Genomic DNA, 26,903 nt, shown 5'->3' with positions numbered 1-26,903 from the left:
ACAGACCTGAGGATTTCTGACAGTGATCACTGGCCCACAGAAACTACACAATGTCCTCCTGGTCCTTTAGGGAGAGTGTTTGTTGAGCCCCGAGCTAGGTGAGACTACTCCTTGGCAAACTAATATAGTATACATTGTTGGGTTTATACTATGTTCTGTAGGATCCTCCAGATCCTCTGAGGGGCACTCACAAGGGATGGTAAGCAAAAAGGGGGACAAGTAGGAGCCAGTGAAGGAGAAACGGGAGAGGCTGTGGGCACAGATAGCACAGTCCTAGGGGTCAGTTAGTGCTGCTGAACTCCGATCATTGTCCCTGTGCATCCATGTTAAAAGGACTAGCTAGCTGCCAATGCTCAAACACAGCTCACAAGGTAAGGCTTCTCTAAGAATAGGTACAGAGTCAAGGAGGAAGGCTTGGAAGTATCTATAGTTAGACTACATTTAGAATCACCTAGGATACAAGCCTCTTTGCAAGCTTAGAAATTATTTAGTTATTAAGTTAACTGAAGCAAGAGGGTGTACACTTTAACCCGGGAAGCTGGAGTCCATGGGCTAGGCTCCTCAAGTTGGTCAAAGAAGGCAGCTGAAGACTAACATGGCCCTGCCTCCTGAGGAATCACATGACTAACCACCTCAACGTCCTGTTTTCTTTAAGTTGCCTTTGTCAGAGTAACAGGAAATGTAACTAATACACAAGGGTGGAAGGTATGAACTAGAGTATAAAGTCGTAAGACAGGCCTCTATTGTCTGATATTGAACCTGCTGCTCTCTACACAATGAAATGATAACATAAGGGTGGAAGTGTAGATTATTAATGCTTTCAGAGACCCAACTATCAGTGTTACGAATAAGACATTTTTGGAATAGTAGAGGAGACTGGGACTCTAAGAAAAACACTGATAGATTTCTGGTTTCCTCATCTACAGTGGAGGTAAGGCTGAATGTGGACAGTAGAAGGCCAGAGGAGGTAAGAGCTTATTCAAAGGTGCAGGTGCCTAGAGGGAGCTGAGATCTGATTCGAGGGATGCTTGATTTCAAAGCATGTCCTCTTCTTGCTGCCTTGTGCATTGTTATTCTAAGTATGGTCGATCACTGAGCAGGCAGCCACTCTGTGGAGCATCTCAAGCTCTGCTCCAAATCTGGGTCAGAGTTTATATTCTGCTCATATCATAGGTAAAATCTAAGAATACTACAGCCTTGGTCAAGGTAATGGGGGAATGAAAGTGATCAAAAATTCGCCGGATATGTGTATGAAATTATGAAGTAATTTTAAAAAAGATGTACAACATCATTCTACAATGATTCTGAGCTCTTAAGCTCAGTTTCCCTCTAGTAATTCAAACTCCCAGCCTTGCCTCAACTTTGTAAGAAAATTTGCTCTGTCGGCAACTGATCCCAGGGGTCATGTGTCATTTTTCTCAATAAAGGCCACCAGTAGGATTTAGTTCTTGGAGTGCAACCTGGAATAGGCTAAAATCTTTATCTACTGTTTTTCTCAATTCCCAGAGTGTCCCACAGCAGGAAGTTATAAAATCAATAGGTAAAGTCTTGTTCTCTTTTGTGAATAGTGAGATCTGTGAGAGAAGTTCAGCAGAGGAATCTGACCATGGGGATCCAAGTTATGGAAAATAAATTCTTCCTTGTAAGTGGGAATGCTGTCACTTCTGTAGACAGTACCCAGTTTAGGAAGAGATGACTATACAAGAAGAGAATAAGATGTCATGGGGTTCATCAGCCAGCCACATCAGCAAAGTCCTGCCTGGAAAGCACTCCTCATCCTGATTACCTCAAGGGATGCTGTTCTTTCAAATATAAGCAGCCTTTGAAATCGTGAACCAGAAAATAAGTTATGCATACACAAATGTACATCTTCATACATATTCACACACACACACACATACACACACACACACAATATAGCTACAAAATAGACTATTTTTTTCCAATTATAATTATTTTGCTTTCCATTTCAACAGTGAATTCGCAGCTGAAGCTGAAGTGGAATGATCAAATAATATTAAAGCATTCATTCCTCCCAGGCTAATGGTCCATCATTTCTAATTTTTGAAAGTTACCAAAGAGACTGGAAGATAGAAACAAAGGCTTTCTTCCACTTCATGAATTGCTGACTATGTTAATTGGACCTGACCTCAGATGCATCCTGGGGCTTATTCTTTAATGGGAAATGAGTCTAGGTTGTGAGCTTGAGAATTTCACTGTCTTGGGTTCTTCCTAGAGCCTTGTTAGCTCTGTACTTGCAAACACCCAATGGTAATAGTAGAGGAGATTGAGAAGAAAAACACGGGGTTAAAAATATAAGCTATAAATAAACAGAAAGTCTTTGCTAGAAATGAAAGCAAAGGGAAAATGAGAAGCTACATATTTTATGCCCTTGCCTTCTGACTTGCATGTTTGTGGACTGTAAATTAAGGTTGTCGGATAGTTTGAGCTCATAGTAGGTAGGTTTGGTTAGGACTCATACCACATGATGCTATCACTCAGAAATTCATAGGCAGGAGACAAGCTCAGAATATTAGTCTAATCTTCCTCATAGGTTCTACCATTCATCCCAGCCATGGGTTAGTATCAAGCTCTCTGTATCTGTGCTTTGTCATAAACCATGAGCGAGATTCTGGACCAGTCACTGAACCTTCTGTGATCTATTTCACTCATCTGTGTCTGTGAAATGAGAAATCTGCATTGTCTTATTTCTGAGACTCTTTCATCTACCCATAGGAGAATAGGTTCTTTGTTTTTGGTTTAAGATATACTTAAAATGTGTTTGTGTGTGTGTATGTATGTACATGCACACATGGACATGTATGTGCCTTGAATGTATGTGCCTATACTGTTATAGTACAAAAATAGGATGGACTGAAGGAGCCAAAGGGGATTCCACAGGAAGAAGAACAATATCAACTAACTGGACCCCCTCCCCCCAAGAGCTCCCAGAGACTAAACCACCAACCAAAGGGTACACATGGAGAGACCCATGGATTCATCAACATGTGTAACAGAGGATTGCCATATCTGGCATCAATGGGAGGGGAAGCCCTTGGTCTTGTGGAGGCTCGATGCCCCAGTTTAAGGAGATGCTAGGGCAGTGAGGCAGGAGTGGGTAGGTGGGTGGGGGATCACTCTCAGAGAAGCAGGGGGATGGGGGATAGAACAGGGGGGTTTGTGGAGGGGAAGTAAGGAAGGAGGACAACATTTGGAACATAAATAAATAAAATAACCAATAAAAATAAATAAACTTAAAAATGGGAATGGAAGGAAAAACTTTGGAGCATCTTGTTAGGATTTTTTACTACTAGTAAACAAATTTATACATTTTGGAATGTCTTCTGGTGTTGATCCTTCAATGTTTATTCTGAGAAGACTACCATTATAGAAAAAAAATCCACATAGGGAAAACCCAAGTAGTAGACTTAGTTAATAACAAGGTAGGGTTGGAGAAGGAAGGAAGGTGATCTTCTAATACATGCCACTATCACCTTACATAGACTGTCCACAGGTAATTCTCTCTTCTGCTGAGTTAGGAGACAACTTTGCATGGTGATGGCATCAAGAAGTAAGGCAAGCCAGAAGCAAAGAGTGTTACATAAGAGAAGTCCTTAAAGAGTTAAGAGCTCCCAATGAGGGAGCAAAGAATCTTAGGAAAATAGCTTCTGGGGATCCGGAATTCCATAAGAGAATTGCAAAGTCCACGGCTTTGCAATTTCGCTACTTGGGTTCATACCTGTTGTGAAGTCAGAATCTGGCTCCATGATCAAACATGGCTACATCATTTTATATCCATCTTGATGTATGTTTTTAACTTCCAAATAGTTTCTAGGCATCTGGCATGTGTTATTGCTGAGGACATTAAAGTATATCAGATATTTTTTATTTTTGAGGAGTTGACAGTCAGAACTGGGAAATATTTCATCTCTACTACAATTGAAGTTGACCACACTCTTCCTAGCTACTCTTTTTATCTCCCACTCCCAGAATCAACCTCAGTATAATAAAACTTAAAGAAAGCCATTGGTTTGAACTTTTGTACTGGGTGCCAACAAACCATAGAGAAAACTAACAATTGAATAAGAAGTACCCATTCTAAAGTCCTATGTTAGAAAAGCTTAGCTAAGTGGTTACCTGACCTGAGAGAAGTCAAGGAAGTGAGAAAAAGCCAAGTTTCCTCAACAGGTCCAAGGATTTGACAATGAGCTCCCACCTCTGCTTTAACTCTCAGCATCCTTTAACTCAGACAAAGTGAACCTGTAATGATTTGATCTTAACCAAGGCATCCTTTGTCTATATTGTCCTCCTTATGCCTGCAAGCATGGGAAAAAACTTTGAAATGACCTATCCATGTTCTAGTCTCTCACTCAGTGCCTTAAACATCTTTCTGCTACAAGGCCAACCTCCTTTTCTCAGCCACCATTTATTCCATTTGATGGAATAAAGTGTTAGAGCTCAAGAATCACAAAATAAAGCTTGTTAGGAAGATGGAGAGAAGCTATTATCAGTTGTTTCTCTTTCGCTAGCTTGGGATCTGCCTACAATGTCAGAAGACACTGCTGTGGTGGGAAGAAAACAGAGCATATACCTGCTTCCTCCTGCAGGCCAAACAGGAAGACTTCTTAGTCACTTTCAGAGTTAGATTGGCACCTATGGGTAAGTTTTAAACCATGTGGGTATGTGGGCAAAGAGATTTATGTAATTTCTAAGTTGGCTCTCAAAGAGCAGTCAGGGCACTAGTCTTCTCTGTTCTCACACTATTGAGGAGAGAAGATCACAAGGATGAAGAAGCTACTTAACTCAAGTAGCATGAGTTTATTATCTTAAGATGTTTGAAGTTTCAGAACTGGTATTGCAAGTCCAGCCTATTCTCGGTAATTCAGTAAGCCAGGTGAAGAAATTGGAGACTTCTTGTACCTCAATATTTCTTGCTTCTCGGTGATTGCCTTTGTCTAGTTAGGCATTCCTCAGGGCCATCAGCCACACTTTAGAATGAATTAGTCTGGTGAGAATGCTATATGCTACCAAATTTTCTTCCATTGCCCTGAGAGAGTAGAGCCTTTACTACTGAGGATGAAGCGGGTAGTTGAGACACTTTCACAGTATGGAACATTCTAGTTCAGGCACTGGGGTGAGAATGGTGGGGATCTTGGTGAGCTCTGGCTAGGTATGGAGCCAGAAGATCTTAGGTACATAGAATGCTGTAAGAAATGATTTCTAAGGTTGAGAGGAGAAAGATTATCTTCAGTGCCTTCCCGGTAAATGTTAGACCTATGCACCCCCAAGAACATAAGAGACATGTTTTCTTTCTCATTCAAATCCTCACCTCAAGTCTAATGGAATGTGGTAGATAAGAGGATTCTAAAGGAACCACACGGACCTTTGTAAACTTAGCTGTGAAATAAATTTGCAAACCACCTCACAGGGGCCGGGACTGAGAAGAATCAAGGAATGACTGAACACAAAGGCTTCCTTTAGATTCAGATCCTGTACCAGGGTCCTTTCCCTTTCTTATCTTTTGCCTCCCTGAGGCAGCAAAGCAAAAGGGAGACAAACAATCTTTCTCCTTTCTCTGAAGCCTGGGGAGCTGCTATCTCTTCACAAGGAAACTGGCTTTTCCTCCTCCCCTTGTCCAGCCCACTGAACCCTACTGGAAATGTTTTCTAGGTAGTGATTCAGTGTACAGACAGGGGTGTGCTAATTCTGGGTGAGGGAACAGCAGGCCAGACTCGTGGATTGCAAAATTCTTGCAGCAAACAGAGTGTGTGGCCTTTCCAATACTCCGGCATAGATGATGCCTTTTGCAACAAACAAATGTCCATAGTCATGTGGCAACAACTCCACCACCACCTCTTTTCTCACTGGCCTTTGTCATTATTGTCACCGTGCCTTCAGCCTGGGCTTGGATATCTTTCCTGTCTTGCTTTCTCATATTTGACTCCCAGTTACCTCTGAAACTTAAAGAAATTGCATTTGCATCTTAAGAGTGCCTTGTGACTCCAGTGTCCTGCCTGTTAGCTCCTTTTTTCTGAGCCATTTCTGGCATAGATGGGAAGCAGTCTCTAGTAACACATGCCTCTAATTGTTTCTGCCTAGGTTTATTGAAAAGGCTTGCCTTTGTAGCAAACTTTCTCCTAATTAATTGCTTAAAGTCTATATCCCTAGAGGCAAGATGGTAAATCTTCACTTCATATGGCTGAGAGCAAAACAATTACCCAGCAAATCCTATATTCCTGGAATTAATTATAGTCACTATGTACAGTAGAATAAGATTTCTGTCTTCAAAAACGGATTCTTTTGTTCATGAAATTTTCCCAGCAGCCTCAGAGGATGTGCTCGTATCTAAGTTGCATAAATGTCTACTCTGATATTGAGTCCTGGTTCCCTTGTTTTTCCCTATGTTAAACCTGTAGTTTAAGAGAGATGTGTAATTTCTCTGCAATTTTTATCAAAGCAAGCCATCCATTACCGGTCACATTTCAGTTTTATTTAGATTGGAGGTTTCTATTTGGATGGATTTGAAGGAGAAAACAACAGCAGCCACCCTGTCAAGGCCTACGTATTTCACGGTGCAGTAGGAGGCACAGGACAGCCGTAAATGGAAGGTACCGATTTGGTTTAGCACTTTGATTACATGGGTCTATGAGTTCAGATCAATCAGAGTGAAAGTTGAAACTCAGTAGGCATGAGGAAATCACCTGCATCCTTGAAGGAGCTGGACAAAGCTCCCAGAAAGTATTTCATTCTCTGTAAGTTAGCCTAGAACTCTGACCTAATGCACCACACATGTTTAGAGGGTAGCTGATGCTGTGCGATGGGGTGGTAGGTTTTTGTTTTCCTCAGAGAGATGGAAACAGAGAGGGTAGCTATTCATTTGTGAAATTTTTCTGAAGCTCTGCAGAGATCTTAAAGCAAGCTCATCTCCATAAACAATGGCATGAATTCACAAGGCCTAAAAGACTTCATGAACCCAATCCTTTGAGCATTATGTGGGTGGGTGGGGCTTGTATCAGACTGAGACACAATGCAATATTTTTTTTTAAAATGTAGATTTAGTTTATGCATGTAAATGTTTTGCATGTAAATATGTCTATGAGTCACAAATGTGCCTGGTGTCCAGACAGGTCAAAGGTTCTTAGAGATGGAGTTCTTAGAGAGTCGTGAGCTTCCATGTAGGTTCTAGAAATCAAACCTGAGTAGTTTTCAAGGAAGACGAATGTGCTTAACCACTGAGCCATCTGTCTAATTCCCCGAGCTGAGTAATGTTTTTCAAAGACACTTGAATTTAACTGGCTTTTGGCAGAAGGAAAAACATGGAGTCAAAAATCAATAGTGGTCTTGTGTTCCTAGTCTCTGTTCCAACTTCAGGGAATTTACAAGGCGACTTGGAAATTTGTCATGTAAATGCCACCTGAAAAGAAATAATTTGTTCATTTATGCCAATGTTTGAATGTTTGCTTTATGTGCTGCACATGGAGTTGCAAGTGTTCAAGGAGATTGGGCAAGTCGAAATCCTGGGAAATACAGTCCACATGGAATCTTTGGTTGTGGCTTAGCCCACGTTAGAAGGTTCTTAAAGGGAAATTGGAGCATAAACTGATGACTGCTGACTGCTCTCGAGCAGAGCAACTCCATACAACGGTTTCAGTTTTCTGGGGAGAAGGAATATATCTCACAAATATAAGAGTATTTCACATAATTTCTTTTCTATTTTCATTAAATATTGGGTAAAGTATGATGTAAAGGCATTTTCTGAACTACAGCATCCTAACTTTATAAAAACTGTGCATTGCCCCTGGATGGAGTTTTCCTTAGTGATGGGTCTATCTAATTTGCCTGCATCTGGAATCAACTCAAACCCAAGCCTCAGGACACTCTTGTGAGGAACTTTACTTGACTGTATCTTTTGGGGTCAGAAGATTCACCATAAATCTGGGCCTCACCTTCTGGTGTCAGCCTACTTAAAAAACACACACATGTGCATGCATGGTAAAAGGAAGCTTTCACTTTTTGTCTGTCTTCCCTCACGCTTACTGGCAAGTTTAACTGTCCTACCGCTGGTGTTAGAGTCTACTTCCTCGCTATTCCAATGTAGACAATGACAGAGCGAGCTATTCCAGAACTCCAGAATCAGCATCTAGCCGGCACGTGTGCATGCATGCATGTATGCACACAGACTCCTACCTTAAATGCACCTTTTATCATTCCTTTTGAGAAATCAGCTATAATAATGTTATATCAGAAAACCTAGTATTAAATTATAAAACATCTGTAGGTTCTAACACTTTTTTTCATGTGAATTTCTCAAAAGACATTTGAACTACCTTCTCCTACTGCCAGATCACCTAGTGAAGTGCTGCGTAGAGAACACTCATGATAAACTCTTCCTGATCCCTAACTTATTTTCTAAGGGAAATCAATCTCATATTAGCTAAATAATATATTAGGTATAAAAATTATATACTCTAACATATAACCTTCTCTTTACAGTAAAACGGGTATTTAAGGTACTAAGTCAATCGACCACTTAATTGGAACTTTTCTCTAGTTCAAAGTGAAATTCAGAATTAGAACTAATAAACCAGAGGTATTTACATATATATTAATAATTAATTATGACAGAACAAAATTTATTTACAGTATACAATATACAAGAGTCTTACTATAAAGACCATGATAGCTCATTTCTTAGCATATTTTTTAATATACATATTGTTTACTGTTCTGAGCCAATATCTTTTCCTAATGAGTTGAAACCAAGTATCTTACTGAGCTCTTCTACTAAGTCTAGATACACAAATAAAGTGTTATTGTTTATAGCCAAGACTTCATAAAGATCTTTCTGACCAATTCTGTAGGTAGTGTTTTTTTTTCCAAAGTAAGAAGAGAAAGATCAGTCTAAATGTCACCCCTCTTTTGTATTAGGAGCATCGCTTCCTTTCAGCCTCTGACTGTCCAAATAACTAAGCAGAAAACTGCTAAGTGTGCCTCCTCACATTTCTTTGGACACCACTTTGAGTGGATGCAACTATCTATTATTGAGTAGGCCTAATTGTCCACTGATTTATAGAAGTTGTAAAGAATATTCCATTTCACATAATGCTTTGCTCAGAGGAATCCAAACTTGGGCACTAAAAACCTTTATAGCCTCCCCAGGAGGCATCGGGATGCAGGTGGTATTCTCATTACTACAGCTGATATAATAGAGAGGTTTGCCTGGGATCTTTGAGCAAGCCTGTTATCGAGGGAGTGGAATCTAGGTTTCCCTTTGCCTAGAATACAACCACAAAAAGCACAGAATTCCCAGGAGTGTTGCCTGAATCACATGTGCAGAAAATAGAGGGAAATGATGCCCAGGATGCTCATTGCTGAATCCCCATAGCAACCTTCCACTTGTTCCCCTCGCACTGCACATAAAGCACACTGAAGGGTATCAAACAACATAAAACCTGAATGGTGCCCCTAATTAGGTGGGGCCATCATGCTCATTCTTTTACCTCCCACTGTCCAAGCTAGCAGCCCCCAATTCCTCTCTGTGGTGCCTAAGCCTGAAAGCAGGACATCGTTACAGAAACAATCTTTGCCTTTTAAGGGACCATCAAGCTTTGATGATGATGGAGTTTGATTGCTATAATGTCAAACTTTATATGGCCATAATCCAAGTTTACAATAATACATTAAGCTATAATGCTACTATTTATATCACCATAAACTCAGTTTTATGGTGATATAAATAGTCATGCTAATGGTATTAACAGCAGCACACAGTGGAATCCCAGCTGTTGAGTGGCACTTTTATGCTGTTAGCATTGCTATTTATACTACCATAAGCTTAGGTAGTCAAACTTGTTACATATGAATAGATGAGGAAGATGGATATTCGCATCTTATGCCTGAATTGAGGCTTCTATGTTGGACACACTCTCTTCTGCAATAAAGATCCATGTATCTCTCTATTGGTCCTATTTTTTAAAAAAAAACACGCATGTTTTCTGGCATCTTCTGAGCAGCCTGGAAACACTATTTCAATGTGATAAGAAAGTGCAAGCCACAGCTGCTGGGCAAACTTACTGTCTCCTTGGCAGCGCAGGGGACCCACGCTCAGCTTGGCTTCTGAGCCTTGTCGGTCAGTATCTCCAACCACCACCTGGCTCACTGGCAGGTGATCTTTGTAGGATAAGAAGCCAGCATCCTTCCTCCTGAATCACAGGGAGACAGAAAAACATGTGGCGGCTGTGTTAGAATTATAGCTTATGTTGTCTGATCACCACTGGCATTTTTAATAGTTGTTCAGAAATGTACTTAGTAAAACCCCAAATAGAGTTTGCTCTCCTTCCCCAGTAACTGCTCAGAGCGGGTCTCAGAGGCACCCCTGGCATGGCCATCTGATGGAAAATAGAACTGACATTCTGATTTCCAGAACTTGTAACTAATAAGCCATTCGCTCTTTTAGGTGGAAATTAGACCAAACCACATACACCACAGGTGATCACATGCAGAGTTAACGGAAAGTTCAACAAAGTCACCAGAATGAGATACCAAACAGAAATATTTGTCTCTTTAATTGGTTTGAAGCAATTCCTTTGGAGACTTTCTTCCCTGCTGTGCATCAGCTAAATACAGGACATCTTTTGTTTCCTGGTCTTTCCATATTTACTTGAAGGACTGAAATAGTTCATGAAAGTCTCCAGGATAGAGCAGGTGCTTCATAAATACCTGGCTCTATGGATAAGGAGTGGAGCTGGCCACATTTGGATTTCTGCCTGGGTTATTCTGTGTACCCTGCAGTTACCCTGTTCCATATCTTCTAACTTGATCCCATACCTACATTTAATTACATAAATTTTTATTAATTATTGAGAATTTAATATATTCATACAATGAATTTGATCATATTATTCACTCACCTCCTCTCTCTCTAACTCCTCCCAGCTCTACCTTAACTCTTCATGTCCCTCCCATTTTTATGTCCTTTTTTTTTTAACCACTAAATCCAATCAGTGCTGCCTAGATATTTTTGGGTGTGGTTGGACTATACCCTTATTGTGTAATTCTTATTTATAGGTGAAATAATTTCTCAAGATACATTCAATTAATCTTACATATTGAAGTTACACATGATGTCCCAAATTTAAGAATGTCTGCTGAGTTTTACATACAATTACCCTTATGCCCTCATATACCACATCAAGTGAGAACTAGATCTGCTTATGCTTAGAGGAACTATCTGATCTGTTGATGCTTTCCTAGGGTATAGCTAATTGTAAAACTGATATTCTTTGCTATGTCAGAAAAATCCCAATAAAAAAATTAATCATCCTAGATAACATGAAAAAGTTACCTTCTCCACCTATTCTTGTCAAGTATCTGAATAGAAGTCCACTGAATTTAAAGTTGCAAAGAGATACATATGAAATATACAACGAAAAAGAATATCAGATCCCATATTGCCTATGGAAACCAATCCACAGATGGCAGTAGGCGTTTTGACCGGCACAGATTTTTCTGATGAGATTTTTCATCACTTGCCCAGAGAGCAGTTAACCTCAAAAGGATTTACCTCATATATATATATATATATATATATATATATATATATATATATATATGTAAAATTTCACATGCAAACATAATTTGGTTAGAATCAATGACCTTTAGAGATTGAGGTCAATCTAATTTAGGGAGACATTAAGTACTATTTATCTTGTTAGCATAATACACTAATTATATGTGATGGTGGGCTTGTACAGTAGAGGAATTCTGCCATCCAACTCAGATGAGCTCTGACTCAGACTCGTGCGTGGTCTACCAGAACTGTTAGCTACAGAAGTAAAACTTGAGTCTCTGGGTCCATCCTTGAACTGTTCTACTCCAGTAAAGCTTTCCTGAGGAATTTGGGTTATACTCAGCTGCTTGTCCCCTGCCTGTGGAGACAACAAAGAAGCCTGCAGACAGGCATCTCAGTCCTGCCCTTAGCTCAGTGAAAACATATTTACAAAAACTTTATGTAAAAACAAACACTGGCATTCTCACTCTAGAGAGCTTGTTTTGCTTCCAGATGTTATGAAAGTTCCCATTTTAGCAGTCTGTCCCGTAAATCCTGGCAGAGAGAAATGACTTTTTCTTAGGGAAGCTTTTAGGGAGACTTGGGTAACTTGCCAGAGAATGATGAGAAAACCATTTGCCCATCCTCTTGGCAGAAGCAATACCTCAGTGAGGCTGTCGAAGAAATGTGTGGGAGGCTGTTGTTTGGACTAAGGCTACAGATCAGGCTGTCCCAGCATGGACTTCCTTGTGCCAACTGCCATAGAATAGTACAGGCCAGTTTTCTAGGAAGGAGATTTCCAGCCACCAACAAGAGGGGGAATTCCTCTGAGCCAGCACGCTAAGCAAGCCTTCTCTATTTTAATTCTGGAAAGGATACTTTTGCAAGGATCCATCTGCTTTCTGTTGGTTTCTGCTTCCTGCAGTTCTTTCCTGCCTATGAAGCAAACCCTTTCTGCTGAGATCATTGGCCCATTCATTTTATTTTATAGAATATAGACGGAGATGTTGCTTGAGCCTAGAATTGATAATAAACCACAATTAAATATTTTAATTAGATTTGTTGTGATTTTGTTTTTCTCATTGGATCCCTATGAATAATGTCAGAAGAGGGAATAATGTTCCCAGACCTCTTTGAGATAACCAGACTGGGCAGAGGTGACAGAATGTTCCCCAGGGATATGTCATCATCCCAAGGTAGAGCAGCATTGCCAGTCCCTCGATGGTCCTTATGTATAGGTATGCAGGACCTATCACACGAGCTACTGCAGCATAGCTGGATCGCCACAAGGTGAAAACAGCTGAGCCTAACACACAGCAAAGTAAAAGTTTCTGAACACTTCTAATGATGTCCTCAGTTACCACTGACTATTGAGACTTCCTCAATGCTATATGATAGTGCTCCCTATAAAGCAATTAGAACAATTAAGAAAACACCCGTCACAACTAGATCTTTAGAACCCATGACTATGTCCCCTATGAAATGAAAGTAATTACAGAGTCAAATACTTCTTTTCAGTGGGAATAGATGAGACCTTTTATAAATGCTGGACAATTATCTGTTTCATTTAGAGTCTCTTAGAAAAGCCCCTATCATCATTTTGAGGCTTTATGCAAAATGGTTTTCTCTAATTTGCCTCTCTGGAATGCAAGCTCCCTGAGGGCAGACATATTGTTTTATAGAACCTTATAAAATAAACACAAGTAGGTAACTAAAGGTAGTTGGCTTCATGTATTTGTGATTGGAAAAATACACAAACACACATAGGCATTAACCCACAATAATTCTAAAACAGTCATCAGAATGAGTTTATTATTAATGGGAGAAATATGAGAAAGAAAACCTTATTTATACTGAATTCCTTGAATAATCTCAAACAATTCACTTCTGTAAGTTTAACTTTCTTTAATTAAGATTTTATTTCTTTACAAGGTAATATTCAATAAAAAATCTAAATATGATTAAAATGGAAAAGATATACAAAATTTACATCTTAAAGGTAAGTCTTTAAAATGTTCCCTATCAGAAAATTGGTTAATTTTACCTGGGTGACATTTTCTCTACCTAGGTGTGAAATTATTAGGCTCTTTGATTATGCTTTTATGTTCTTAATTCTAAAACAACAAGTAATTATTACTGGAACAGATTTGGTATACTTCTATGTGCATAAAATCATGAATATTTTTTATGAGTGTGGTCCTTGGGAGATAACTACTTTGAGGCCCTTTGTGATGTGAACCCACTGAGGATAGGCCTTCCTGGCCCTAGAGGGTTTTCCCAGAACAGGAAGGAGCATTGGGAAATGATCTACTTAACAACTTCCTTCATTTTTCAGGTACTAGGTAAGGAGTAAACAAGTGCTTGGTTTTATGTCCTCCACTGATTAGTAGCTGAGCTAATAGAAACATAGAAACTTCCAGAGAAACTTGAAGAGAAGATGTATGTTTATATTTCTCAAGTTATCCAGAAAGAATTTCAATTGACTTCCTTTAAGTGACACAGAAATGTATTGTTTTTATTCCATAGGAAAGCTTGTCTCACTGAGTAGAAGATGGCTTTGAACTACCAACAATTTAATCTGCTCATCTATGTTTGTATTTTAATCTATGCAAGAGTTGCTTATGTGGCAAGAGGGTTTACTTGTGGCAAGAGGGAACACTTGATAATCAGCCTTCTGTCAATTTCTGTGTCTCAGAATATCTAGCAAGTCATGGTCAATGCCTGGCATCTCAAAACTTGGTTTCCTTGGTTGACAGGAAAGCATCCCTCATCTTGGCTTGGAATATCTTTCAAATACAGGCATAACCTGTTTTTCTCAGTTTTTCTCCAAATAACCTGGTCTTCTCAGTATTTCTCCCATGTGTTTAAGAAGAAAAAAGTTACAAAATTTGGAATGTCACATGCACCTGGCTATCTGATTTGTTTTTGCCTGGCCATATTCTTTCTCATGGCTCACTGGCCTTTGAGTATGGCTGGGTAGATTTTTGGAGAGATTCTTTTGTGTGCATACATAATTATTGTATATAGCTGTGCAGGTGCAGGTATGTTTGCATGTGCATGTGTGCACACGGATTTGAGGGAATTTAGAAATTTGGAGAAAACAATCTTAGCTATAGTTTTTGAGATGGCATCCACTCAGATATTTTTGAGACAGTGTCTCTTACTAGATTGGAACTTGGCCAAGTCTGGCTGGCCATCAAACCCTGGGATATACCTATCTCTCTTCTCCAGTGCTGCGTATCTAAACTTTGACCTTCATGCTTGAAAGGAAAGTTCTTTACTGAGTGAGGTATTTCCCACAACCCTTTAGTGGGATGCTTTAAAAGTTGTTCCCGACTGGCTTCATTTCACATGTTCTACATGTGGCCCACAAAGGGCAGCCTTCATCATCTTTCCACAGAATTCTGAAAGGAAAGGCCGTTTCCATGGCTAGCCCCTCTGTGTACCTTCATCTTAAAACTAGACAAGAGTATTCTAGAATGATGTAGTTCAGTTGGGCTTTTTATCTCTGACTCCAAAAGACATGGCCAAGCAATCTGATTCACTCTCTCAGTCCAACTGCTGCTTTTTCAAGCGGTGATAGGGACTTAGTGAAGGCTACACCAATGTCTATAAAAATCAGTCTTTCTTATTGACCTCTCAGACTTCTCTAGGAACAGCCAGGTTTCTCTGGCATCATTTGAAGAAGGAAATGATACTGACACAGCTGATTCAGGTATCTCTGAAAACCTATTTCATACCCTGGAGAAACCCAATTTATTACTTCTCTTTTGCCTATAAAATTTTCCTAAACCTAGGCTATTTTTAGGGTATTAATTTTTATCTATCTGATCCTGGTATGAATGAGTTTCTTACTTCTGTCAAGGCAGGCAAGGGGATGGGGAATTGAGAGAGGAGGTAGATTCTCAAAGATGGGATCTTCTGCCTTTCAAACGCCAACACATCAGCAAGCATTCCTCAGAACTGCCTGTGACAACATAGGCACATGTAAACGAGAACTGATCATGGTAGGTTATGTCTAAAATCATCTTTTCTCCTGAGGCAGGAGGAAGCAAGATTGAGACCAGTTTGGCCTATATTCTGAGTTCCAGATGAAACAGACCACCAACAAAAAGACAAGGAAACAAACAAGTGAAAAACAGTGAAGCAGATTGGGGCTTGTAACTGTAGGCTAAAGAGGAACCATGATTAGGGGTTTCCTTGGGCACAAAGCTAAAAGGTTAAAGCACTGACTGTAAACCCAATTGACTGCCCTTTTGCAACCTTCCAGAGATTTGGGCTGCCTGGTACAACCTGTGGTTGCCCTAAAGCTAAGGTCCACAGTTATAGGGTGTGATGTTTCTCTTCCTTTTGTAGCCTAACAAGGTGGAATGCAGTTTTTCTGCCTAAAGTCCATGCTATCCTGGAAAGAATGGAGTTGTCGTGCACACCTCAACAAGCGTTTTAGTGAGCAGAGGTACTCAGTTCTTTGCTTTGCTCTCTGCCAGTGTGTCCATTTCACCTTGACTGCCTTTTGCTTAATTCACATTCCTTTCTCTTGGCTGAATGATTTTTGGGTGTGGCTAGGTGATCTTCAGAGAATATTATTATATACTGACTTTATTAAAAATTCACTTATCCAATTTTGTCTTTGTTTCATTCTTTAGAAATGACTTCTAGGAGAGAAGTCCTTAATGTTGGGCTTCCTCACTCAATTGTCAAGGACCAAAATAATTCTCTAGTTCTTTAGTAGCTTGTTCATGAATCTCCCCATGAAAATAATGAACAGTCCTTTCCACCACAATCTTTGCTTAGTAAAAGAGCATCTATCCTAATGCATTTGGTCCTAGAAGGGAGGATGGTATGCTGTGAGTTTTTGTTTTGTGGATTTCCCCATCTTGACAGGTGCTATTTTCCAATGAGACAAGAATTTTACTTTTAACCGAGAAGTGTTTCCTTTTCTTCCTCTAGCCACTCTTAAAGTCCCTTCCACATAACACAAATCCATGGCAACGTTACTCATATTGATTGTCCTTATCTTTTCTATACACACTTCATAGTTTTTTTAAAAATATATACTTTGCCATTCCTTCTTCATTGTAACAGGCCATTTTGCTTCTGAAGTGGACACAAAAGACCTGTTTGAAGGTAAGGACCAATTTCTTTTACTGGGCTTTGAACTATGTGATGCTTTTAAGATGTTCAATATTTGTTTTTATGTTATCAATATCTTGAAGATGTTGAGGGATGGAAACATCTGCAGAAGGCACACCCCCTTGGCTACAATAATGAAAAACATTACACTTTAGGGTGAGATGGCTCAAATAAAAATAAACCTTTAAATTGACATTTAGGAACTGGCACTGAGACTCAGAGGCAGCCAGGAAAGGGGCTTAAGTTTGCTATCAGAATCCAGCATGAAGGGAGAAAGATGAATCAAGGAGATCCAAAATAAATGATCTGAAATTTGGAAGGAACCCAAAAGAATTATGACTAATGAGAATGAGAAAGAGCAAAAACATCTGTGAGGGAAAAATTGTCATTTCTGTTAAATGTTGTAAAATGTCTGGAATCAAAAATATCATCAGACATACTAGGCATGGAAATGTGGAAACCATTGATGAGTGTGACAGGAAACTCTGGTGGGGAGATGGAGAAAAAAAAAGTTCAGTGGCTCATAATTCAATGGGAATTGAGAGAGTAGACATAATCTCTACATTCTTGTTTTGGAGTTGATGTGAGAATGCAAAAATCAACCTGGTAGAACTCACAGTGACTTTGGTGCTCAGTATTTATACATAGGGAGTTGATACAGCTATTTGCATTTTACCCATACATCTGCAATCAATTTGCCATTATTATTTTCAAACCTTGAATAGCACTTATGACTTCTAGGGCAGACAGATTGCAACAGAATTGCTATGGTTGGTAGCATATGAACATCCAGCATCCTCCTGTTTTGGATACTGTGAACAAGGAGCACACCAATTCTTTCTTCAATCATTGACAGTTAAGCACACAGCTTTTCTGAAATGTGACATCAACATATTTTGGGAAAAAGATTTTGGTTCCTCCTGTGTCAGCAGGAATAAGAACCTACTGGAATATCTCATCATGAGGGTTTCAGTTGTGTGGCTTGCTACACACAGCTGGATCTTGGGTTCAGAGAAAACAGAAATTCAGTATCCTACTCAGGAATATTCTAAAACTTTAGCTCATTAGATTTGAAAAAAATCAAGGTCTTCTCCTTTGGCGAATTTTCTTTACAATCTTGAAAGCAAATCATTTATAGTAATGTTCTCCAACTTATTAGATAACTTGTAAATCTTCTGTTCAGAAGTAATGGGAGTGTATCAATATCAATAGAGAGGTTGTACATGCCATCAAAGAAAGGAGTGAGGGCCACCATCTCTCAGAGCTGTATTAGTACCTTAGCAATGCAAAAATCCTTCATCTGGTGTTTTTTGGAGTGAATTCATCTTTCCCCTTTGAAAATGCAGAAGGAGAAATTGCCACATGATTTTTATAGAGTATCCACTTGTCAATAATCTAAAATGAAGAAAGTGATGTGTGGTGGTTTGGTTGGGAATGGCTCTATATACTCATATGTTTGAGTGCTTGGTCCTCAGTTGGTAGAACTGTTTGGAAAGGATAGAGAAGTGTGGCCTTGTGGAGGAGGGGTTCTCAAGGCTCATGTCATTCCCTGATGGGTCTCTCTGCCTCATGGATCAGTTATGACTTCTCAACTACTGCGCTGGTGCCACTTCTGCCTCCTAATCCATGCTATGATGAACATGTACGCATCCTTTGAAGCTGTAAGCAATTCCCTTGTATAAGTTACCTTGTTTATGGTGTCTCTTTGCAACAAAAGAAAAGTAGTTAAGATATGATGCAAACAAGCCTGGAAAGTATTTAGTTATTTCATTTCCTTGAGATGTACACTATTTTGATGAACAATCCTAAATCTTCTTCAAGAGTGTTGTTGTGTTCTGCTCTAGATGCCCTGAAATAAGAGACATAGATTCACACTGTTCTCTTTTCCTCACAATAATGAAAGAGAGAGAGAGAGTTCATCTCAAGATGACATTAAGGTAAGTTTTTGATGAAGCCTCTTCTTGGCTTGCATTTTACTGCACCCTCACATGATCTTTCTTCTGTGATCATGTGCAAAAAGAGAGAAGGGGGCTCTCTCACAACATCTTATAATGTTATCAACTGAATTGTATCAAGGGACCATTCTTATAAATTCACTTAACCTTAGTTACTTCACTAAAAAAGCCCCATTTTATATACAGTCACATTACAGTTTAAGGCTTTAATAGACAAGATTTATGTGGAATAATTTATCATATAAAGATCATGGACACTTTTGAAATTTGGAATTTCTGAAAATAACAAGTTTGGAAAATAGTAACACACCCTCTTGTGAAAAAAAAGGATGTTTGACATCTCATGTGTGAATGATATGTATACTTAATATATCAGTCTTGGAGGGCTAAAACTATATTATAATGACTGTGAGAAACTTTTCATTGGATACAAGTATAGTTAGCCTTGTTTAATCCAGTATTCTGGAAAAGGAGCTTTTTATACCATACATTTTAATATATTGATGCAAAATGTTCAGCATCATGGGTGTCCACAAAGCATTTTTGGCATCCAGTGGTTTCTTAAACATAGCTTTGTGGAAAACCATGCCCAGATCTTTAAACTAATAAATGAGATTAAGAGCAAAATGGAAAAGAAAATTGGCATGTTCTTAACATCTTAATTATGAAGGCTGTGTCTAACTCTATGCTCATTCCCACCAACTAACAGTAGTAGGATGGTTAAGTTTGATTGTCAATTTGATATTATTGAAAATTTACTAGGAACTTAGTAAAGTATACCTCTGAGTATGCATGTATGGATGTGTATAGGTATAATTAGATCATGTCATGGATACTCTGACCTAATGAATGAATGAATGAATGAATGAATGAATACTCTAATGGATTAGTCATATGATGGCATTATTGGAGCTTGATAAAAAGAATAAGGTGGGACTTTGTAGGAAGTCACTTGGGATTATGGTACTAGAGGCCATGTCTTCCTTTGACCTCCTCCTATTTGCCTATTTTCTTTCTCTACTTCCTGGATGGCCATGAAGTGAACATCTTTCCCCTGTCTCTTGCTACTGCCAACATGTTAGGACCAAATAATGTTGTCTTTGAATCTTCTGAGATTGAGCCAAAATAAATTATTTCCCTTTATGTTGTTTCCATTAGACATTTTTGTCACAATGACAAAAAAAGTGATTAAAACAGACTTTATATGTCTTAAGACACTAGGGTAGTCTAATTACCAGGCTTTATTAATACAACCAGTTAAATCAATTTTCTTTTCAAAAATGGGAGAAGTGATGCATCTCAGTTGTTCATCAACAAAAGATCATAAAAATTGTGACATACATAATAATAGAAAACAGGCATGCAATAAGAAGTGTAATGGAATCTTGGTTGTCAACTTGATAGACTTTAGAATCAAACATCTGGTTATATTTATGAGGGAGGATCTAGAGAAGGTTTGTTTAGGTGGGCCTATCTCCTGTAGATATGGACAGTGCCATTCTGTGACCTGGGTTCTTAGCTTGAAAACAAAGGAGACAATGAACCTAAGCACCACCTTCCATTTCTCTGCTTCCCCACTGCAGGGGCAATAGGATGAACTGTCTCGTGCATCTGCAGTCACGCCTTTCCATGACGATGGATCTGCACCACACTTTCCCAATAAAAGCTGAAGATAAGACTTTAATTTGTCATGTGTGTTGTTATGGCAACCATTAAAGTAACTCTTACATAAGGATAAACTCCAAAATATAGCATTGAGAAAAAGTATGAAGCACAATGGTTTGTGTCTGTGATTCTAGAAGTCAGAACTGTAGTTTTCTTTGGAGGAATTTACTGAGATCAGCTAAGAGTTATGGTTCATAGCTTGATCTGAGTGATGATTTTATAGGTGAACCAATATATAAAAATGATCAAGGTGCACTCTTAGATTGTGTGCTTCCATCTGTATATTTACACGAAAAACCATTGATAGCTTATCATCATCATATTTTTCACAGCATGTGTAATTCCTAGTTCTGGTCCCTTCTTTAAGTAGAACCCAAGTTACGGTCTCAACTTCCCTGTATCTGGGTTTCCAGTCACCTGAGAGGTAATGCAGCATCATTCTTTGTTCTTGTTCAGATTTTCAATTATTTTTGGACTAACATTGTTCATTCTGGTTCTTTCTTTCTATATATTCCATTTGGGGGAAATTCTTCACTTATATTACTTGTCAAAACATGTTTGGTGAAATGTAAACAAGTTAGTTGACTACAACTTACTTAGTATTGTGCTTATCATATGGTCAGCATGCATTTAATATTATTAACACATAGGAAATTATTAATATTCACTTCAGTGATATACACAATGATACTTTCTCGTGGCCCCATGTAATATAAACTAAAGTTATTAATATCACTCCTCAAAATGAGCATTTGTGTCAATAATTGGCATGATTCAAACACAATTCTACAATGTATATAAAGAAGGCTGACTTTGATTTATAATTCCTCCGAGGTAATGAGGGGTTGCTGCTCTATGTGTGTAATAAAGAATTGGAGAGGGATGGCCTCCCTTTGTATATAGTAAAGAAATGCTAATAAATATATATACATATATATGTATATATATGTATGTATATATATATCCACATCATATTAAATATTTAGAGAGGGATGGTCTCTCCATGTACATAGTAAAGAATCAGAGAGGGACAGCCTCTTTACATATATAGTAAAGAGTTGGAGAGAATGGCCTTTCTATGTCTATGTAAAGAATTGGAGTTAGGAGAAGGATTTAAGGCCCTGAAGGCAATGGCAACCCCACAGGAAAACCAACAGCGTCAATTAACCTGGACCCATGGGAGCTACCAGAGACTGAGCTACCAACAAAAGACCATGCATTGCTGGTCTGAAGCCCCAGACACATGTGTGGGAGAGGGCTCATGCCTGGCCTCAGTGGAGGAGGATATGCTAATCCTGTAGGGACTTGATGCCCTAGGGAAGGGGGATGTTTGGGGCAGAGCCACCCTCTCAGAGGCAAAGGGGATCATTGGGGGTGAAGGAGGAACCTTGTGAAGGGGGATTGGGAAGAGGGGTCAGTCAGCATTTGAATATAAATAAATAAATAAATAAATAAATAAATAAATAAATAAATAAATTTTTAAAAGAAAATAACCGGATAAGGGAACTATAGTATATGAACTCAAAAAATAAAGAATTGGGGCTGGAGAGATGGCTCAGCGGTTAAGAGCACTGACTGCTCTTCCAGAGGTCCTGAGTTCAATTCCCAGCAACCACCTGGTGGTTCACGACCATCTGTAATGAGATCTGATGCCCTCTTCTGGTATGTCTGAAGACAGCTACAGTGTACTCATATATAATAAATAAATAAATTTTTAAAAAAAATAAAGAATTGGAGAATGATGGCCTTTCTATATAATAATAAAGAATTCACAATAGACAACAAAAGGGGCAACTTAGGGAGGCTCTTACCCTTCTTTGGAGCTTGGGTGCCATCTGAACAACAGCTTTATCTCAAAAAAAACCCACCCAATTTTCTGAGCATATAAGTTAATCTCCTAATGAAAATTATACATCTTAACTGGGCCCAACCATGAAACTATTCCAATGTCACATCTACAAACTGGCTGGAAAATTACTCATGGAATTGTAAAGAATTGAGAAAGAATTCACTTGGCTTTTCAAGGCAACAAGTATTTATTGGGTATCCAGGGATTCCAAGGCATCACCATTGGATTCCAAGGAATTAACATTGGGGAAAGCAAAGCAAACACTTCCTCACTCCAGTCCTCAAGGAGCTTCCACTTTATATTCTACCACAGCACACAGGGATCTGTCTGCTTGTTACTTTTATGACTTTTCTGTCGCCTTTCCTTATTCTTTCTTTATTTCTTACCACTGCAATTTTATACTTCTTCAAAAATAAAACTTACCCTCTTGGAATAATTTTAATATCCTACTTTTATCCCTTTAATAAAGTTCATATTCATTTAAGTAGTTATAAGTGTTCTTAAGAGAATCATGCATTTTAATTACAATTAGATAATGAATATTCGGTTACTAGGATTCTGAAATAAAAATTATAATGGCAATGATAGTAATGTGCCATCTCTAGAATCTTTTATTATAGAATTAACAGGGAGGGTAATCTACTGAGAATAACTAATTTGTTCAAGCTGGTTAAAGCAAGTGCATGTGGAAGTGAATGGTTTAATATTACCCAATAAAAATGTACTCTTTTATTTAATGTCTTTTATTGGGAGGCTATACAACACATCACTGATAATATCATTCCTGCATACAATGCCCCTTTGGCAAGGTGGACAATAGTAAGACCTTACAGTTGCCAGTGCTAAAGTGTAAATCAGCTGGACACAGAGCCCTTCCAGCTCTGTGTGTATCTTTTGTATTATCTTGTGTATTGTCACTCTGAATATTTCCTGAATGACCATACTAGCCCAATTCAAATACCCAAGCAGAGAGAGCTATTTCTGTCTTTTTCTAAAAAAAATTATCAATATTCTGGCATAGGGTGTAGGATAGATCAGAAGGAAACACAAGCACTTAGAAGAAGGTAGAAGAGAGTGAGACAAAAGGTCTTTTCACTGTGTCCATTCCAGGATAAAAAGAGACACAATGCTGAGGTAGACAGTAGACAGATACTTAGTAAAGAAAAAAATAGACCAATTGTGAGACATAAAATACAGACAATTGGAAAAATAGGTATAAGACATGTAATAAAGAAGAGTTTGTGTTTGAAAGAAGATAGAACTATGTAGCACAATGATTCCTAATGTCTTTTACAGAAAGAGGACACACAGGACTTGTCTAATAAATGCACAATTATCTCTCTGCAGATGGTTTTTGGTTTTGGTTAACCTCCGCATCTATGTTTTTTTCCCCTGCGTTGAGAATTACTTGCATGTGCTTTTTATTTATACCAAGTTTCTGGTAAAGAACAGAAAAGGTTATTTCTAGAGCACCAAAAATAAAAAATACAATGGGCTGGGAATTTGCCTCATTTGGTAAAGTGCTAGCTATGCTAGGATGAGGAACTAAGTATGGATCCCTAAGAGCTGAATTCACTGGTTAGCCAGCCTAGCCAATCACTGAGCTCTGAGTCTTTTGATGGCTTCTGTTTCAAAAGATACAGTGGAGAAGAATAGTGGGAGATATGAACACTGACATCTGGGTTCCACATGTGCATACAAGTATGTGCACTTGCATGAACACATATTCACACATACACACAGCCATCACAAATGCACTGCTTCCATACACACACACACACACACACACACACACACACACACACACACACACAAACACAAAAGAAGAATGATCATAAGGTCTCTGGATATAGCAACTTTAACACACGAAAAAGACCTTCAGTTCTACATGGGGAGAACCCTTGCCACTGCTGTTCACTCTCTTTATACTTTGGGATGTTGGGCTTAATCTGGATATAATGGATCAGCTAATATTAGTTAAACCCTGCTTGTTCTTTAACTTTTATACAGAGCTCATTGAGCTTCTCCATCTGGGAATCTTTTTATATTTATCAATCTAATTTCTGTCTAAGATTTAGATATGTGCTTTAATTATATATGATTAAACTTGATGTGGGTTTGTGCTTTCAATGTCTATGGGACGTTCATAGAACAACTTTTTGCTGACCTATTCTTAGCTGCTACATTCTTTTGCCTTCCACTACAATGTTCTCTGAGCCTTGGAACTGCACAAAACTTGGCCCATTAACATTTCACCATAGATAGGGGTAGGGTCCCATGTGGCCTCAGCTTCCACAGAGACGGCATTGGCAATAATTAGCAGTTGTTAGCAGAAGATATGTCATTTACTCCAGTGATGTAGCCATGCACAAGTTGTCATTGCTTCAGTAAACATCCCTCCCCCAAACATACACACATGCACAGATGTCCAGGCAAATAACTATATGTTAAATACATGAAAAGAAGCCATGAAAACTGGAGAGATCCCTTGTTCAAAAGAATGATTCCATCAGGAAAAATAAGGAGATGAGGGAGGAGAGTTAGAACTGAAAATGACCACAACTCATTATATAAACATACAAAACTGTCCAATGAGAAAAAGTTAATTGTAGTTAAATGAACAACAAGAATAGTTATTCGAGATAGTCCCAACTGGTTGGATAACCATCTCATCGTTCACTGGGTTGCTGTGCACTTACCTATTTCCTAAGTCCCCTTATACAGCCCTGGTTTGTCCTTCTTGTTCATCAGTTTTTATGCTGATATGGGCATTCTACCACATAACCCATGTGCTTTTCCTAACTTTTGATAAATCTAATTGTTTTTCTACTCATGCTGGCATGCAATATTATGGTATTCGAGCACAATCTGACTCAAAAGTAAAAAAAAAAGTACTTATAATTCTGCTATACTTGGAGTAAGTTGGATAGAAAGATGGCTTGTCAAAGCTATGTTTGCATGAAGCAGTCAGCATTCTTTCCTGCCTATAAGTTAAAGAGAACTGAAGGACTGAATTCTGTTCCCAAGGCAATGGCTCAGGCTTGCGGAAAGGGAGTAATTTTAAATAGAATGAGATGTCAATCACATGGTTTCAAGTAGCTACAGATTTGGTCAAGAAGGATACAAAATGGAAAGACCAATTTAAGTAACCTTTTTATTGAATAATAACAGTCGCCTGAAGAAGGTATAGAGTTATGAACATTGATATACTACATGTCTGTCCTTGAAAGGTAACAGAGACATCTAAACATTGGTTGAATCAAAGAGAGGGATATTGGCAGGTGTTACTGCTCAATTAGAAAGCCTGTGTTTATCCTTACATTAGCCAGTTGCTGCGAGCTCAGAAATAGCCAAATAGAACCTAGGAATAGCCAAAGTTTACAAACTTACTAATTCAATGGAAGCAGAAGAATGCTATCTCTCATACTTTATTAAGCCTATGTAGAGAAGCACAACTTTCCGAGGGTCAAAGGAACAATAAATACTTAAAACCCCAGTTTCTGTCTGAGCTATCATAAACATGGTGTGATGAATGTGAGGTCTTCTGTTATTATTATTTTTCATGAAGTTTTTTTTTCTTTCTTTTTTTTTTTATTAACTTGAGTATTTCTTATATACATTTCAAGTGTTATTCCCTTTCCCGGTTACCGGGCAAACATCCCCCTCCCCCTCCCCTTCCTTATGGGTGTTCCCCTCCCAACCCTCCCCCCATTGCCGCCCTCCCCCCAACAGTCTACTTCACTGGGGGTTCAGTCTTAGCAGGACCCAGGGCTTCCCCTTCCTCTGGTGCTCTTACGAGGATATTCATTGCTACCTATGAGGTCAGAGTCCAGGGTCAGTCCATGTATAGTCTTTAGGTAGTGGCTTAGTCCCTGGAAGCTCTGGTTGCTTGGCATTGTTGTACATATGGGGTCTCGAGCCCCTTCAAGCTCTTCCAGTTCTTTCTCTGATTCCTTCAACGGGGGTCCTATTCTCAGTTCAGTGGTTTGCTGCTGGCATTCGCCTCTGTATTTGCTGTATTCTGGCTGTGTCTCTCAGGAGCGATCTACATCCGGCTCCTGTCGCCCTGCACTTCTTTGCTTCATCCATCTTGTCTAATTGGGTGGCTGTATATGTATGGGCCACATGTGGGGCAGGCTCTGAATGGGTGTTCCTTCAGTCTCTGTTTTAATCTTTGCCTCTCTCTTCCCTGCCAAGGGTATTCTTGTTCCCCTTTTAAAGAAGGAGTGAAGCATTCACATTTTGATCATCCGTCTTGAGTTTCATGTCCCTCTGTCCCTCTTCCCAGGGACATTTTTGACCTGGTCATTGCTCTTCTGGATTTAAACAATTGTAATGGTGTGAACCAATAACTATTGCCTTTAATGTTTCAGTTCACTTGTCCTGGTTCCCAAATTCAGTAGTTTTTTTGGGGGGGATGGAAGCTGTAATTATCCCCATCATTTTTTTACTCTGTATTTTCCACCTTATCCCTGCTCTCCCTAATTAGCTGTCATCGCTCCATAAACAAGCAGTCAATCTCAGGTCTTCCATGACACTTGTCAGGAAAATCCCAATCATATTTATATATAACTCCATATTGACATGGACTTTTACTTTTTTAGGTAATTATATTAAATAGCTCTTCACTTTCAGTCCCATTCTCTTTTTTTCTACGGAGCTTATGGACACACACACACACACACAGACAGACACACACACACATATATATGCAGAGTTATGGATTTCATTATATTTCCAAGCAATGTATGTG

The 26,903-nt window shown here is 38.9% G+C and overlaps 1 protein-coding gene and 1 long non-coding RNA gene across 3 annotated transcripts in view; one reads left to right on the top strand and one right to left on the bottom strand.

Moving 5' to 3' along the window:
- The window catches only part of Cntnap2 (contactin associated protein 2), a 2,247,664-nt gene that overhangs the window by 445,360 nt on the left and 1,775,401 nt on the right, over nucleotides 1-26,903 (bottom strand). For both annotated transcript variants that reach the window (NM_001427648.1, XM_087658677.1), the window contains 1 exon segment: nucleotides 10,075-10,202. In NM_001427648.1, coding sequence (NP_001414577.1) covers nucleotides 10,075-10,202 — 128 coding nt within the window.
- LOC102549132 (uncharacterized) lies at nucleotides 14,989-20,395 on the top strand. The gene is made up of 5 exons (XR_015687226.1): nucleotides 14,989-15,263; nucleotides 15,905-16,004; nucleotides 16,634-16,675; nucleotides 18,526-18,618; nucleotides 20,220-20,395. It is a non-coding gene; the product is annotated as an uncharacterized LOC102549132 (long non-coding RNA).

Source organism: Rattus norvegicus, chromosome 4 (genome assembly GCF_021556685.1).
Source record: "Rattus norvegicus strain SHRSP/BbbUtx chromosome 4, alternate assembly SHRSP_T2T, whole genome shotgun sequence".
Taxonomy (NCBI): Eukaryota; Metazoa; Chordata; class Mammalia; order Rodentia; family Muridae; genus Rattus; species Rattus norvegicus.
This window is presented reverse-complemented; position numbering and strand designations above follow the sequence as displayed.